At 30.8% G+C, this 14,322-nt stretch overlaps 2 protein-coding genes across 2 annotated transcripts; one reads left to right on the top strand and one right to left on the bottom strand.

Moving 5' to 3' along the window:
* The first annotated feature begins 5,155 nt into the window (after positions 1–5,155).
* Positions 5,156–6,886, top strand: LOC107647657 (uncharacterized). The gene is made up of 3 exons (XM_088491150.1): positions 5,156–5,322; positions 5,512–5,887; positions 5,930–6,886. Exons 1-3 carry the CDS (start codon positions 5,156–5,158, stop codon positions 6,884–6,886), a joined length of 1,500 nt encoding a protein of 499 aa, XP_088347276.1.
* A 1,142-nt stretch (positions 6,887–8,028) lies between these two features.
* On the bottom strand, positions 8,029–8,505 carry LOC148563078 (uncharacterized). Its single transcript, XM_088489816.1, has one exon. The coding sequence runs from the start codon at positions 8,407–8,409 to the stop codon at positions 8,029–8,031; it is 381 nt and encodes a 126-aa protein (XP_088345942.1). The 5' UTR covers positions 8,410–8,505.
* Positions 8,506–14,322: the final 5,817 nt, after the last annotated feature.

Raw genomic sequence — 14,322 nt, 5'->3', positions numbered from 1 at the left:
GGGCATAAATATTTAGTTTTAGTTCATGTGATGGAAGTACTTTTTTTTTTTTAATTGGTAAGAAATTTTTTTAATGGTGCATGGATGTTAATTAAGCTTTGATCATGACTAATCGAATTGACTATTGCTTTCTTAGGTTTTCTTGTCATTGCTTTCTTAGTTGTTAATCATTACTTTGAAGAAATATAATTATCATTATGATTTGACCCTCGATAGTAGATGATGGATCCTCTTAGGTAAAAATAAAAAAGTTTCAGGTGGCGGAAACATTTATATCAAGCAAACTTAAAAGCTTTAGACGTGGTCTCCCTTTCAATGTGTAGCATGTGATCATAACAATTTGTATCAACACTAAAACATTTGCTTATTATAATATATATTCCATATATAATTAATATTTAAAATAAAGTGACACGTTATTTTTTCTATAAAATAGAAATTATCTTGCCGTTGTATTTTTTTATATATATTTTTATATTTTGTCCACTTTCAATTTCTGATGTTATATAAATGGTAGATATGCACAACTAACACCTTTGAGGTTTACGTGTCCATGGAAAAAGACTTAATCGTCTTCTTCAATTTTGATATCAATTAAAAAAAAAAATGTGTGATTATTATTCTTTTCTCACATTTCATTGCTTTGAAGCCATTATGATGTTCTTGGATACTCATGTGAATATGTGACGAAGGTTTTTCCAAAAAAAAATAAAATAAAATAAACTATCAATTTAAACTCTTGATATTTATTTAAATAAATAAATAAACTAATTAATAATTACTTTTGAATATTTTTTTTTATTTAGTCATACATACACGCACTTAACACACATTAGTGAAGACTCTTCAAGTACAACCCACTTATTGCTGGGATTTAAACCTGATGTAGTTATCTAGGAGAAAAACTATCTAGAAATAAATTAAGAGCAGTTGAGTAAGATATTTGTACTAATAATTATACTTGATATATACTAAAATTAGTTATTAGAATAGAATATATATTAAAATATAAAATATATATTTAAAATTAGTTAAACTACAGATATATTTATATATAAATATTATAATGACTAATTTTGGTGTGTAAAATAACAATTTTTTTTTACTAATGTCACAATATATACGATTGAATTTCTTTTTTTTTTTTTTACATTAACACGATAATAATAATAATAATAATAATAATAATAATAATAATAATATCTAACATGTAAGGTTAAAAATGTTGGTTGTGATGGGTGTCCATGGTTATAGGAGCTGAGGGGGGCAGAAAAATGGCATTGAGAATTAGGTCACTCTCATTGGTTGGGAGAAGGGAAACAATATAAGGCCATATCGTTACCTAAATGGACAGGGAAAGTGACCCAAAAGAATATATTATAAGGGAATTAAAATATGTTACTTTGAAAATGATTGAATGTCCAAATATCAACCCTTGCTTCCTATCAATTCATCAATAATATGACATGCATGGTTAAAATTTAGTATAGCACTATATCTCAACTATAGGGGAATTGAAATGTTTTCCTTATTATTAACCTTCAATTTTGTGTCACATTCTAATTCTAAGTTTTCTAGCTTCTTCTATACAAATGCGGAAGTTTCATTCCAAATTCACATTGACCCTTTATCTTCTTTTGTTTAAAACCATATTGCAACATTTTATTTTATTTTATTTGTTGGGTCATCGTGATGAAATTTCATTGTTATTTATGTACTTATGTATCATACATCAATTAATTTCCTATCAATTCATCGCTGTTTTCTCCCACGTGGCTTTATTGTATTCACTACAATATTCTTCCCTTTTCTTTTTGAAAAAATATATGGAACCAATTCCAAAACAGTCAAGAATAGAACAACTTAATTAATTATAAATATAATAATTAGTTTTATTTATTTATGATTTAAAATATTAGTTATTAAATGTTTTATCACATTCAAATTAGGAGGAGATACGTTCAGTATCATTGCAACGTGAATCACGGAAACTGATTCAATTAGCTTCCGTCTTTTCACCCTCATTTCCTCTCCAAATGCCTAAAACATGATAAATCAAAAAACAGATTCAGGACCATCCAATTTATAAAAAAAAAAAACATCATAATGCCTAGCATAAACACCATTCACATAGAGATTTTGAATTCATCCAAAAATATTTGACTGAAATCATCTTGGTTTCTAGCATTATTGTTTCTTTTTTAATTTCCACACACATTGACTAATTTATTTGATTATTTCTATGTACATATTATCAATTATTAACTATTGATGATAATGATGGGAAATAATTATCCCCATTCCTGTGTTCCCGCGTTTTTTGCGTTCTCCGTGGGACCTCATTTTCCATCTCCCTATGTTTAACATTCAAATGAAAATTATAATAAAAAATATCAAAAAAATTAAAAAACAAATTACAAAATATTATTACAAACACATAAACATATCTTATCCAAGATTATAAGTCCAGAAATATAACATAACAAATCATAGTCCATAAAATAAAATCTTGAATACTAGGGTTAGGATTTTTCAATGAATGAAATTACTAAAAAAATCCATATATTAAAAATAAAGTAAGGGTTATTAAATAAGTTCAAAAATTCGAGAAATTATCGGGGATGGAGCGGAGATCTCCGCTCGGTCCCCACGCCTGTCTCGGGAGAATTTCGCTCCCCATCCCATCTCCACGGAAAAAATTCTCCACTATTGAGCTCCATTTAGGGCCGCGAAAATCTCCGCTCTTGGAGATTTTTGACACCCCTACTCCATTCTCCATGAAAGGATGATTAACATGGTTGATGTTAACAAAAATAATCTCATATTTTATAAAAGAATTTAGTTAACTCTAAAAGCACATGAGAAACTTTAAAATATTTTTAAATATTTTTATTTAATAAATATAAAATAAATATATTAAAAACTTAAATTTTTATATTTTTAATAAAAAAATTTATTAATTTATAAACTTAATATGTATTCTTAAGACATAAAATAGATAAATTCTTTATAAAAATGTGAATTTAATTTTCACAATTAATAATTTGGAATGTTGTTTGGTACTATATATGTGACATAATTCTTTCGTTGTATTGGTAAACAAACAAAATAATCAAGTTTTATCAGCAACGAATAAAGCTATAAAAAAAATATGAAAACTGTACATAATAGTCTTTCTTTCATGTCCGGCCTCGAATTTTCAAACTTTTTTTTTTCATTTTTTTTAACAAAATTTTGTATACCTAAAATTGATTATATTGGCTACAATAGAAGTAATAAATTTCTATGAGTAATAATAAGAACTCAATTCGCACTTCCAAGTTCAAATTACAGTTCCTGACTCATTCTTTCTCTAAATTTAGGGGGTTTTTTTTTTCCTTTTAAATTTGTGTTAGATATTGACCCAACTAAAGGAAATAATAGAGTGATCTATGGGTATGACATTACAAATCATATGTTCTTGTTCTATCTACTGCTATTTTCTATGTTTATGGTTACTCATGTCTCAAAAAACTCTTTGATATTATTTGGGCTAGACCAGTTTACATCTTCTCCTGAGCTTTGTTTCCCAAAGTGTAAACGGACAATGAACAAAAGACAATATAGATATTTATAGATATTTTCTCTAAAGATATTGAATTATTGAATTTATAAACATTAATAAAAAATAAAATATAGTTTTTATTATTTTTATTATTATTTTTTTTATTATTTTTTTCTTAATTTTTTTTAATTAAATTTTTATAATTTATTTTTTATATTTAATTTATTATTAAATAAAATATAAAAATATTAATTTTTATATTTTTATTATTCGTATTTTATTTTTAATGTGTTATTTTATTCTATTCTCGTAACTAAATATTACTGTGTCATTCTCACCTAAACATAAATTACAATATTTAGTCCCTGTGGAAAAACCAGCCCACTCCATAAGTTATCAAAATTATTCTTAAAGAGTGTATGTGGATAGCCTTTTTTTTTTTTTTTCCTTTCTAAATGACTTGATGGTGAATCCATTTGTATTATATTTCCATCGGGCTATATTCTTGTTATCTACAAATTTAAATTTAAATTTCACCTGAATATCTTTCTCCGCCGAAAATGTGAAGACAAAGAAACATATGGACTAAATATCTGTTTTCTCAACCTATTTCGTCCTCTCAAAAAGTCTTAATTGGTTGTTGCATAAGTGATATTACTGGATGGATAGTGACGGTGAGAAAAGATAGAGATAAGAATTGTATTTTGTAATTTTTTATTTTATATATAATATTATCACCTTATAAAATATATAGACAAATTTGTCTATATTTTTATCTACGATTTTATATTTTTGTTCCAATCGGTATAAATAAAAATGAAACACTAAATTAGTTACTCGCATCAAATATATTGAAATAAAAAATAAAATAAAATATATTTTTTGTTTTTAAAATTTGTTAAAAATTTTAAATATATTTTTAAAGTTTATTTTGTTTAATTTTATCTAAAAAATTTTCGATTTACATAAAAAATACTCCTAATGACTAATTTTTTTAAAAAATTTAAGACAAATTCAGCAATAATTTTACAAAAATAACTTTTAAAACAAGTAAAATAGACATAGTTTTTTATCATACATTATTACTTAAATGATCTTAAATATTTTAAAAATTTAACTGTCAAAAATATATTTAATACAAATCAAAATTTTAAAAATAAAATTAAAATAAAATAAAATTTAAAAACATTTTTAAAATTTTTGACGTACTTAAAAAATAAAAAATAAATTTTATCTAAAAAATATAAATGAAAAATAAATAAAATAATACACATTTATATATAAAAATATAATAATTAATTAATAGTTTATTTTTAATTAGTGTACTAATATATATTCAATCAATTTAACATGTCGCCATATAGTTGTTCAACGGTCAACCACCAATTATTCTAATATATTCTAGTTGCTTCTTAATTAGTATTTGTTCTTGCTGGGGATTTTTTGGCCCCCTTAATGATCATATGCATCATTATAAGGGCAATTTACCTATATAAAATAAATACTGAAAACTTGTTTCGTGAATGTCTTGTTTCACTTTTTATATAATCCGTGGGAGCCAACAAGGGTTTTCAGATTACATATAAACCGTGGCTGACAATAAAGGTTTACATGCAAGAAGAGCTCAACGTAAATCGTAAGAGGCAGCCACGGTTTACTCTTGGTGGAAACCGTTGGAAGCAGCCACGATTTATGAAGACAAATGTGCATAAAACATGGTTAGCAGCAACGGTTTATGAAGGGGTTCGAATAGGCATAAACCATTGTGAGTTCCCACGGTTTATGAGGAGAGAAAATCTATATATATATGTGAGTGAGATTCAAGCTGCTGAGGAGAGATCATTATCACGATGTCAAGTGAGGAAGAGAGTTTTCTTGTCTTAGTGCATTGCTCTGGGAAAATCAAAAGAAGCAAAAAAAAATGGTGTGAAATTCACTGACAGAGAACCATTGAGTATTTTCATCAGTTCATCAAGCACTTTGTCAGATGTGAAGAACAGCATCTTGCAGAAACTTGGGGTATTTGGAAGCAAGTGGGTGAAGAAGCTATTCTACAAGATTTTCATCGCAGTGGTCTCGACCGGTGTTAAGTATGATACGTTTGTGCTAGCGGCTGATGAAGATATTAGGGTTCTGTTTCATTGTGTTAGGAGCTTTCCGGAGGTCATAATACACGAGTTGTTCGCGAAGTTGGAGGTTGGTGTCGATAGTTCTGGGGCATCAGCTCCAGTTCATAGCTCGACTGCCACGGGCGGTGCGTCTAGTTCGATGCCTGCGGCCCGACCACCTGTTCCGCAGATCGCATCCCCTTCCTTCGCGGCTGATTTAGAACGAACGGAGGCAGTTGGTTTTGTACCGTTGGAAAATCCTGGGGTCTGGTAGCAGGCATTTGAGGCGGATACAGGTGATGGCATAATTCTTCATGAAGATCAAGGCTTTGGGGAACCTGATCGAGTAGAGAATGCAATACGGGACGATGACTCTGACCATGAACCTGTAGATATCATTGGGGACAGTGATGATGACACAGGTACTAATCCACATGCACAACACGGGCCTTCAAGTTATGGCACACAGCAATACCCTCCACACTTCTCCACTCTAAACTTGGAGGCTTTGGGTCAACAGGCGGACGGAGGTGCTACAATTGGAGGTTCTTCTACAGAATTTCAGGTTGGGCAATCGTTCCAGAATAAAGATGAAGCTGTTCTGAGTGTGAAGGACTATAGCATCCGTCGTGGTGTTAAGTACCGAGTCTTGGAATCGGATCATCTGAAGTATCATGGAAAATGCAAGGAGTTTGGCAAGGGTTGTACTTGGTTGATTCACATATCGCTTCGTGCACGAAAGGGCACTTGGGAGGTTAGGAGGTACAACGGTCCCCACACTTGCTTGGCCACCTCTATTTCCAGTGATCACCGTCAGCTTGATTACCACGTCATCTGTGCGAGGATTTTTCCGTTGGTTAGGGCAAATGCTGCGGTTACGATAAAGGTCTTGCAACAAGCAACAGAAGCTGATTATGGGTTCAGGCCTAGTTACAGGAATGTTTGGATGGCAAAACAAAAGGTAGTCGCACAAATATATGGAGACTGGGAAGAGTCGTATGCCAAGTTGCCACGTTGGATGCTAGGGGTACAGTTGACCATGGCCGGAACAGTGACTGTGTTGAAGACCTTTCCTGTTCGAGTTGGGGATCAGGTCGATGAGTCTACGGTGTACTTTCATCGTCTTTTCTGGATATTTCCACCCTGCATCGAGGCCTTCCGGCATTGCAAGCCGCTTGTGAGTATTGACGGTACCCACTTGCATGGCAAGTATGGAGTTCTATTATTGGTTTGACATCATGCGGACTGAGAATCTGGCCATGTGTGACTGGGCCAACCGGATGGAGTATGAGAAGTGGACCCAACACGAGGATAGCGGTAGACGGTTCGGCCACATGACAACCAACATTAGTGAATGCGTGAATTCCGTGTTAAAGGGAACTCGGAACCTGCCGGTCACTTCGTTGGTTAAGTCTACTTATGGGAGGCTTGCTGAGCTATTTTTGCTCCGCGGACAAACAGCAGAGGCGCAAGTTGGATCTTGCCATGAATTTTGTCAGGCGTTGGTGAAGGCTATTGAGAGGAACATAAGAGACTCAAGGTGCTTCACCGTCACGTTATACGATAGACACCAGTCGGAGTACACGGTGGCCAAGACGACACCGACTGGAAACTTATCGCTAGGTAGCTATCGAGTTTCCCTTAAGGATCACACATGCGATTGTGGCCACTTTTAGCCGCTCCATTATCCATGTTGTCACGCCATTGCATGTTGCGCCCACTCGCGCCTGAATCGAGCGTCATATGTTCACAAGGTGTATCGTATGGGTGAGGTGTTCAACATTTACAAGTACGGGTTTGTTTCGCCTATCCCAGAAGGTCTATGGCCCCATATGCTGGACCAACTGTCATACCTGATCCTAACATGAGACGTGCAAGGGAAGGTCGTCCGAAGGCAACCAGGATCCGCGGTAGCATGGATCAGTCTGCTGAGAACCAGCCGAAGCGCTGTGGCCTCTGCCGTCAGCCTGGGCATACGCGGAGGAACTGTGACCAGCGGAGACATACTGCTGGAGGTGAAGCTTAGATGTTATGACGTTTATGGTGTCGTTGTTGTTTTGTAAGTTCTATTAAGAGGTCTTAATTTGAGTAATGTAAGGTTGGTTGAGTCAATAAATGTCGTTCCTTTGGTCAGTGTACTAAGTTCGTTTGTTTAAGTCCTTTTATTTTACATGTTTAATTGAATTACTTTGGTTTCATTATGAATGCACGTAATACTTGTGACAAGCTATTTCGTAGCTGTAGATCATACAACATACATAAATATCACATACATAGCAAATAATATGCAACAGCAGTCTGGAACATAAAAACATAAACATGATACTAAGAACATAATCTAACATAGTCCCAACCCTATGAAAAAAGAACACATAACTAATCAGCATCCTCGATGGTGTCACTGTCATCATCATCAAAATGACCAAGCAAGTGACCTCCGGTGCCACACAAAGGAGGACGCCTCACCCTCCTCGGTCTCTGGTCCGCCACTGGTGCGAATGGCTGTGGGGGAACGGTGCTGAATGCTGATGCTGGGGTCCATCCTAATGCAAACCATGGGTCAGATGGAGAGGCTGCAGGCTCGTTGAGGTCAACCGGCAACTGATGCTGAACATCGTGACTCGGTGGCTGGTACTCGGCAAACTGGGAATGAACCTCAGGCATCTGTGGCCTATAATGGGTGGCATCGTCGTCCCTCAGCATGTCTGCTATATCTCTAAAGAACTCTGACTGACTAACAGGATCATCGATATCCATGCCGACGGCCACGGTAGTAAAGTCAGCGAATGCCTATGCGTCAACACTCCCGAACTGCTGAGAGGTACCTCCCACATTGTAGGTGGGCTGATCCATCCCTGTTGCCACACCACCAACATCCTCACCAACAGCGTGCTGAGCACCGTCATCCTCAGCGGATGGTACTCTCCAAAGGGCATACGAAAGGTGTGGGTCTCAGGACGCCACCTCTCAATGAATGTGCTAAGTAGAGGCTCATCAACCCAAAATCACTGACTGTTCAGCCTAGCCAGGTGATACAAGCCCGCGGTCTCCAGATACGGTATAATCCGGTCGTGTAAAGGCATATTCTGTTGTCTCCTGACACCACTAATAACCCTAGTAGGCTGCAAAAATATGCATAAGAAAATTCTCAACACACGACCAATACTAACAACATCTAATATAATTTTAAAAAATTATTATACACCAACATTGGTTTTCTATGTACTCTAATTATGACAATAGTTCTAATAACGACAACAATAAAAAAGCTAACAATACCAACAGGAATCACAAAAGTAACAACAACAACACTAATAATACTAACAACTCGCAATAATAACAATAATAATAATAACCATAATAACAATAACATAATAATAATAACGATAATACTAACAAGTCACATTACTAATAATAGTAATAATAATAATAATTATAAAAATAATCAAAATTAAAAGTCACAATTAAAATAATAATAATAATATTTATAATAATATTAATAATGATAATAACAATACTAGCATTAATAATAATAATAATAATAATAATAATAATAATAATAATAATAATAATAATAATAATAATAATAATAAAAAAGTTATTTAACTAACCTCTTGGTCGATATATCCAGCCACATGCGCAACGCCATTTAACCTGCACATACGAAATTCGTCTTCTATCGGTCCATCGCTCAACTGGTTCAAAACCTCAATCCGACCCTTAAACCACAAAGCTCTCTGGATTCTCTCTCACACCACCAACTTCACAAAATTTTCAATGCTCAAATGTGATCCGCCCTCACTAGCAACGGCTTCTATATTTATACTTGTTCATGCATAAACCGTGGCTACTTCCAAGGTTTTATGCACACCATCTTTTTCATAAACCGTGGCTGTCACCCACGATTTATGTGTTGCATTCACCAAGAGTAAACCGTGGCTGTTTCCCACGGTTTACGTTGAGCTCTTCTTGCATATAAACCTTTGCTGCCAGCCACGGTTTATGTGTACTCTGAAACCGTGGTTGGCTCCCACGAATTATATAGAAATTAAAACAAGACATTCACGAAACAAGTTTTCAATTGTTGTAATCAGGCAAAGGTTTTCAGCATTTATTTTATATAGGTAAATTTGCCCTCATTATAAAATATTAATACAGTCAAATAATGAAACCGTAAGATTTTAATTAAATAATTATACTCCTTTTTTTTCTGTTAATTCAAGAAACTAGCAATATCTGAGAGACAATTCTAACAAGGGATCCCTTCTAACAAATACATTAATTCTTCTCAATAGCTACTATTCATACAAATCATTCTTTTAGAAAGCATACCCTTTTGAAATTCATTGAATTTGATTCAGAGACGACTTTTGAGTTTGCTTAATCAAGGAACCAAAGATTGGTGTGACAATTCATGAAGAAGCACATAGAACATGAGAGAACAGTGAAAATTTTGAATGACTAAACAAAGAACCACATGCATGAGCCATAATAAATAATTAAATATGTGATTCCTTAATATGCGCATGCTTGTATGATTTTCCAAAATATATGCATTAATATGATAATATCACTTTTTATTTTATTTTATATTTCCTCATCTATCATATCATCTACATTGCCATTGGTGGGGCACTTCGTCCCTCTTTACTTATTCTCATTGGTTTTACTATTTAAGTTGGATAATACTATAGAAATAACAAAATTTATTATTTTGATCAATAAAATCAATATTTAAAGTATTAGTTAAAAATATACTGTTAAATTGTTAAATTAAAAATATTAAATTAATAACTAAAAATACTAACTAATATAAAATAAAATAATTGGTCCTTAAATTTTTTTTTCAAAGTTATAATAGTACAAACCATACCTAGCTATCTTCTTATCCCTTATATATAAATCATAATTTTATTCCATATTGTTTTGTTGAAGGTATAATTAAAAGCATTTATAATAGGGTTTTAAATTACCCTTGTAATAATAATATAAGAATAATGTTACACATCTAAATATTTTTTTATTAATTAATAAATTTAATTAAGTTGATTTAACATAAAAAAAAATTAATTATGAATAATATTATTTTAAATTTTATTGTTTAATTTAATTAGACTTTATTTATAAAAAGACTTACTTAAATGTGTAGTATTATTCATATAATATAATTATATTAATCACTATCATGATTATATCAGTTCATAGTTAACTATAACAACTATAGTAACAAACTAAAATTCAAATTATAAAGACAAAAATTAGATGATCTCTATTATGATTTTTGAAATTTGTAACTTTATTATTTTAGCCTTTTAAATTTAAATTTATTATATTAATTTTCGAAATTTAACTACTGACACCATATTAATTTTTGAATTCTTTCTAGCGCTGAATCAATAAACAGAGTGTCGAAATGGCTCTAACTTGTCATCTGGAAACATATAAATGACATTGTTTTGTTTTGACGCTTAAACAAGACAAAAACGAAATCATTTTGAAAAATGAAAGAAGATAAAATGGTTTACATATCATATAAATTTTTTTTTATTATTTTTTTTTGTCTTTGCCTTATTTAAAGGATAAAATGAAATAACGTTGTTATATCCTATATCTAGCATGATAAATCAGAAGATGTTCAACATTCCATTTGTCAACTTAATATCGGAAAGTAGGAACGAAGTTAGCATAAAATTTGAAGAAGAGCCAAAATTTAATTTTCGGATATAAAGATATTAAAATAAAAATTTTAAAGGGAGTTAAATCAAAATTTACACATAATTTATAAAAAAAATTAAAATTTAGTGAGGCATTGTCCCCTTTGAAATATGAGAAGCACCGCTACTGGTCCAATAATTAATATAGTATTCGGAACTAGATCTTGAGAACCACTACATACTATAATGAATTTTGGATCCGACTAATTAAAATGGTGAAAGCTATAAAACTGAAGGATCATTTTGAATATATTTAGTCCAAATATTAACATTTAAATTTCAACGATCATGATGCACCAGTTGATGAATTTGGTGCATGAACACATTAAGTAACCTAATAATGCAAACCTGGAGTAGTAATTATTGGTACAATAAAATTTTGATAAATTTTATATGACTAAAAAATGTTCTATGCTTTAAGTTAAACTCGGGGTTTTGAGCATATATTCACACTAGAGTTAGTTCTAGCTTAGCTTGAGTTTCACTTATTAGTAGTTTTGATCACTTTCTTAAGTATCTCATTAGGGTTTAATTTCATCTATGCTATATGTTCAATAGTTCATCATCAGCATCATTAATTATATATGTGGAAAAAGAAATAATAAATCCAATAGAAGGGTCAAGGGGAAGAAAAAAGTGGTTGCTAGATAGCTAGGAATATATATAATGAAGGGCAAGATGGGTAAGATCCTAGAGTTTAGTGGAAGAGTGGTCCATGAAAGCTAAGGAATTGAAAGAGTGCTCATAAATCATAATATTGAGTATTTAAGTGCTTTTGTGGTCCTAGATTTGAGGAAAGCCTAATTTGGAGGGATATCGAGAAAGTGGGCCCAAATGAATATATAAGAGAGAGGGAGAGGCCTCTTGCTTTCAATCTTTCATTCTCTCACACAAACCCAAAATTAATTTGCTATTAAATTATATATTTTTATTACATACATACATACATACATAATTTGTTTTAATGTTAACCCTACTTGTAAATCATTTAAGTAAAATTTGTTTTAAAATAACAAAGAATACAACTTATATAATATATATTATATATAATAAAAAAAATTTTAAAGTTTTTTTTTTTTAACTAAAGATAGGGAGATTCAAAACTGCAACTTTTTAGATGAGTATAAAAAAATTATGTCATTTGAACTATAACTCATTGACACTATATATATTATTAAGTTTATATGGTATGAAATAAAAGTATTTTAATTATTAGGGTCAAATGAAAGTACAATATGATCGCTAATGAGTTATAGCTCAAATAGCATAGTCTCCCCATACTTAATTAAGAGGATGCGGATTTGAGTCTCCTATTTTTGGTAAAAAAAAAAAAAAAGTACAATATGACCCAAATGAACTTTATTCATAATAATATGCATTAGAATTTAAATTTTTTAAATGTCTCCATTTGTAAAGGGTTTTATTTATTATTACACTACTACTCTTGATTTTATTTCTTTTTTTTTTTTTTTTGGCTAATTAGAAAGAGAGATTATTCTCTTTTGGATGTAGCTATACTCACTTTCGTGTAGTAAACTAGTGTTCTTTCAAAAGTTTGTTTAGAATTAAACTAAGAGATTCTATCGAAGTTTAATTAGTGTATTTTTATCATTAGGTCACCATCCTTGTTAATTACACTCCTCCTAATATGAAATTGAAAGATAAAATAAATAATCCTACAAATGGAACTTCACCCCTTGATCAACCTCTATTATATGAACTATATATGCACGTCATTTTTAACATATCAAGGAGCATTATTTTGGTACCCATTTGTAAATTATTGCGCCAAATTATTCCCTCAATAATTGTTTCGTACGGATAATTTAGCTAGGCACAATCATTTTCAGAGACAATGCACAGGAAAAAAAAAATAAACACGAAACCAAACAAACCACAATTATTCACATGAAAATATTTTATATAAAAATTTAAAATTATATGAAGATATTTTCATACAGATAGTTATAAAAAATATGCGTCAAACGAAAAATATGGATTGAATGAAGAACCCAAATTAGAGAGGATAAGGCAATCACATTCGTATATATGTGGGGGCAGTACCATTATTATCACGCGCAAAATTAAATTTTAGACAAATTAAAAAATTATAAACAAATTAAATTCTTTTTAAACATATTTAATTAATGCATATACTAAAATAATTATAATTTATTTTTTATTTATAGTAATTATAATAAAAAATTATATAAAAAAACAAAAAATAAAGAGTGATAAATACTTTTAGAATACATATTAAATATACATTTTATAAGTATAGATACAAATATTTCCGCGTAATCCATTCACACACTTTGGAAAATTAGGGTTCTCTTATATTATATCTTCAATAGTGCAATTTAAAGTTTGTGATTACAACTATTTGTCTTGCTCTCTATATATAGGCTTATGATTTGTGTCTATATATAGATATATACTCCAATAAATCAACCTAGAAATGAAAGCAGTGGTAGGAAATGTCACGGTGTTGTTTATGATTGGATGATAACTTTGAAATTAGGTTTGGTGAATAAGTTCTCAATATATACTCCACTCTTCTATTTCCAACTTTAGTTATAAGAGACTTGAGGACCTGTGGCTACTTTTTAAAGTGTAATGTGGATATGGATTGCAATAATACCATATCAATTTCGCTACATTACCAACAATATTTCTGTTAACTTCTGTCAACTTTTATTTATAATTGTGTTTAATAAAAATATCTTTATAGATGTGTCTAATAAAAATATTTTTTTTATAATTATGTCTAACAAAAATATTTTTATAGATGTATTTTTTAGATGTGTCTCTTTATACATATATTTAAACTTTAAAATATAATAATTAATTATTATTAATAATAAATTGACAGATAATATATTGGTATTCTATACTTTTTCATAGTATATATGTGTGTCTTAGCTGTTATTCAATCAGATATTAATATATGTTTATA

Source organism: Arachis ipaensis, chromosome B6 (assembly GCF_059453495.1).
Source record: "Arachis ipaensis isolate K30076 ecotype BB chromosome B6, ASM5945349v1, whole genome shotgun sequence".
NCBI classification, from domain to species: Eukaryota; Viridiplantae; Streptophyta; class Magnoliopsida; order Fabales; family Fabaceae; genus Arachis; species Arachis ipaensis.
The sequence above is the reverse complement of the archived record's forward strand: the minus strand, read 5'-3'. Positions and strand labels throughout refer to the sequence as shown.

Coding starts and splice junctions, on each gene's coding strand:
- LOC107647657 (XM_088491150.1), top strand. CDS start 5,156: ATGCAAGAAGAGCTCAACGTAAATCGTAAGAGGCAGCCACGGTTTACT. Junction 5,323..5,511: donor AACCATTGTGAGTTCCCACG/GTTTATGAGGAG, acceptor TATTTTCATCAG/TTCATCAAGCACTTTGTCAG. Junction 5,888..5,929: donor ATTTAGAACGAACGGAGGCA/GTTGGTTTTGTA, acceptor GTCTGGTAGCAG/GCATTTGAGGCGGATACAGG.
- LOC148563078 (XM_088489816.1), bottom strand. CDS start 8,409: ATGGATATCGATGATCCTGTTAGTCAGTCAGAGTTCTTTAGAGATATA.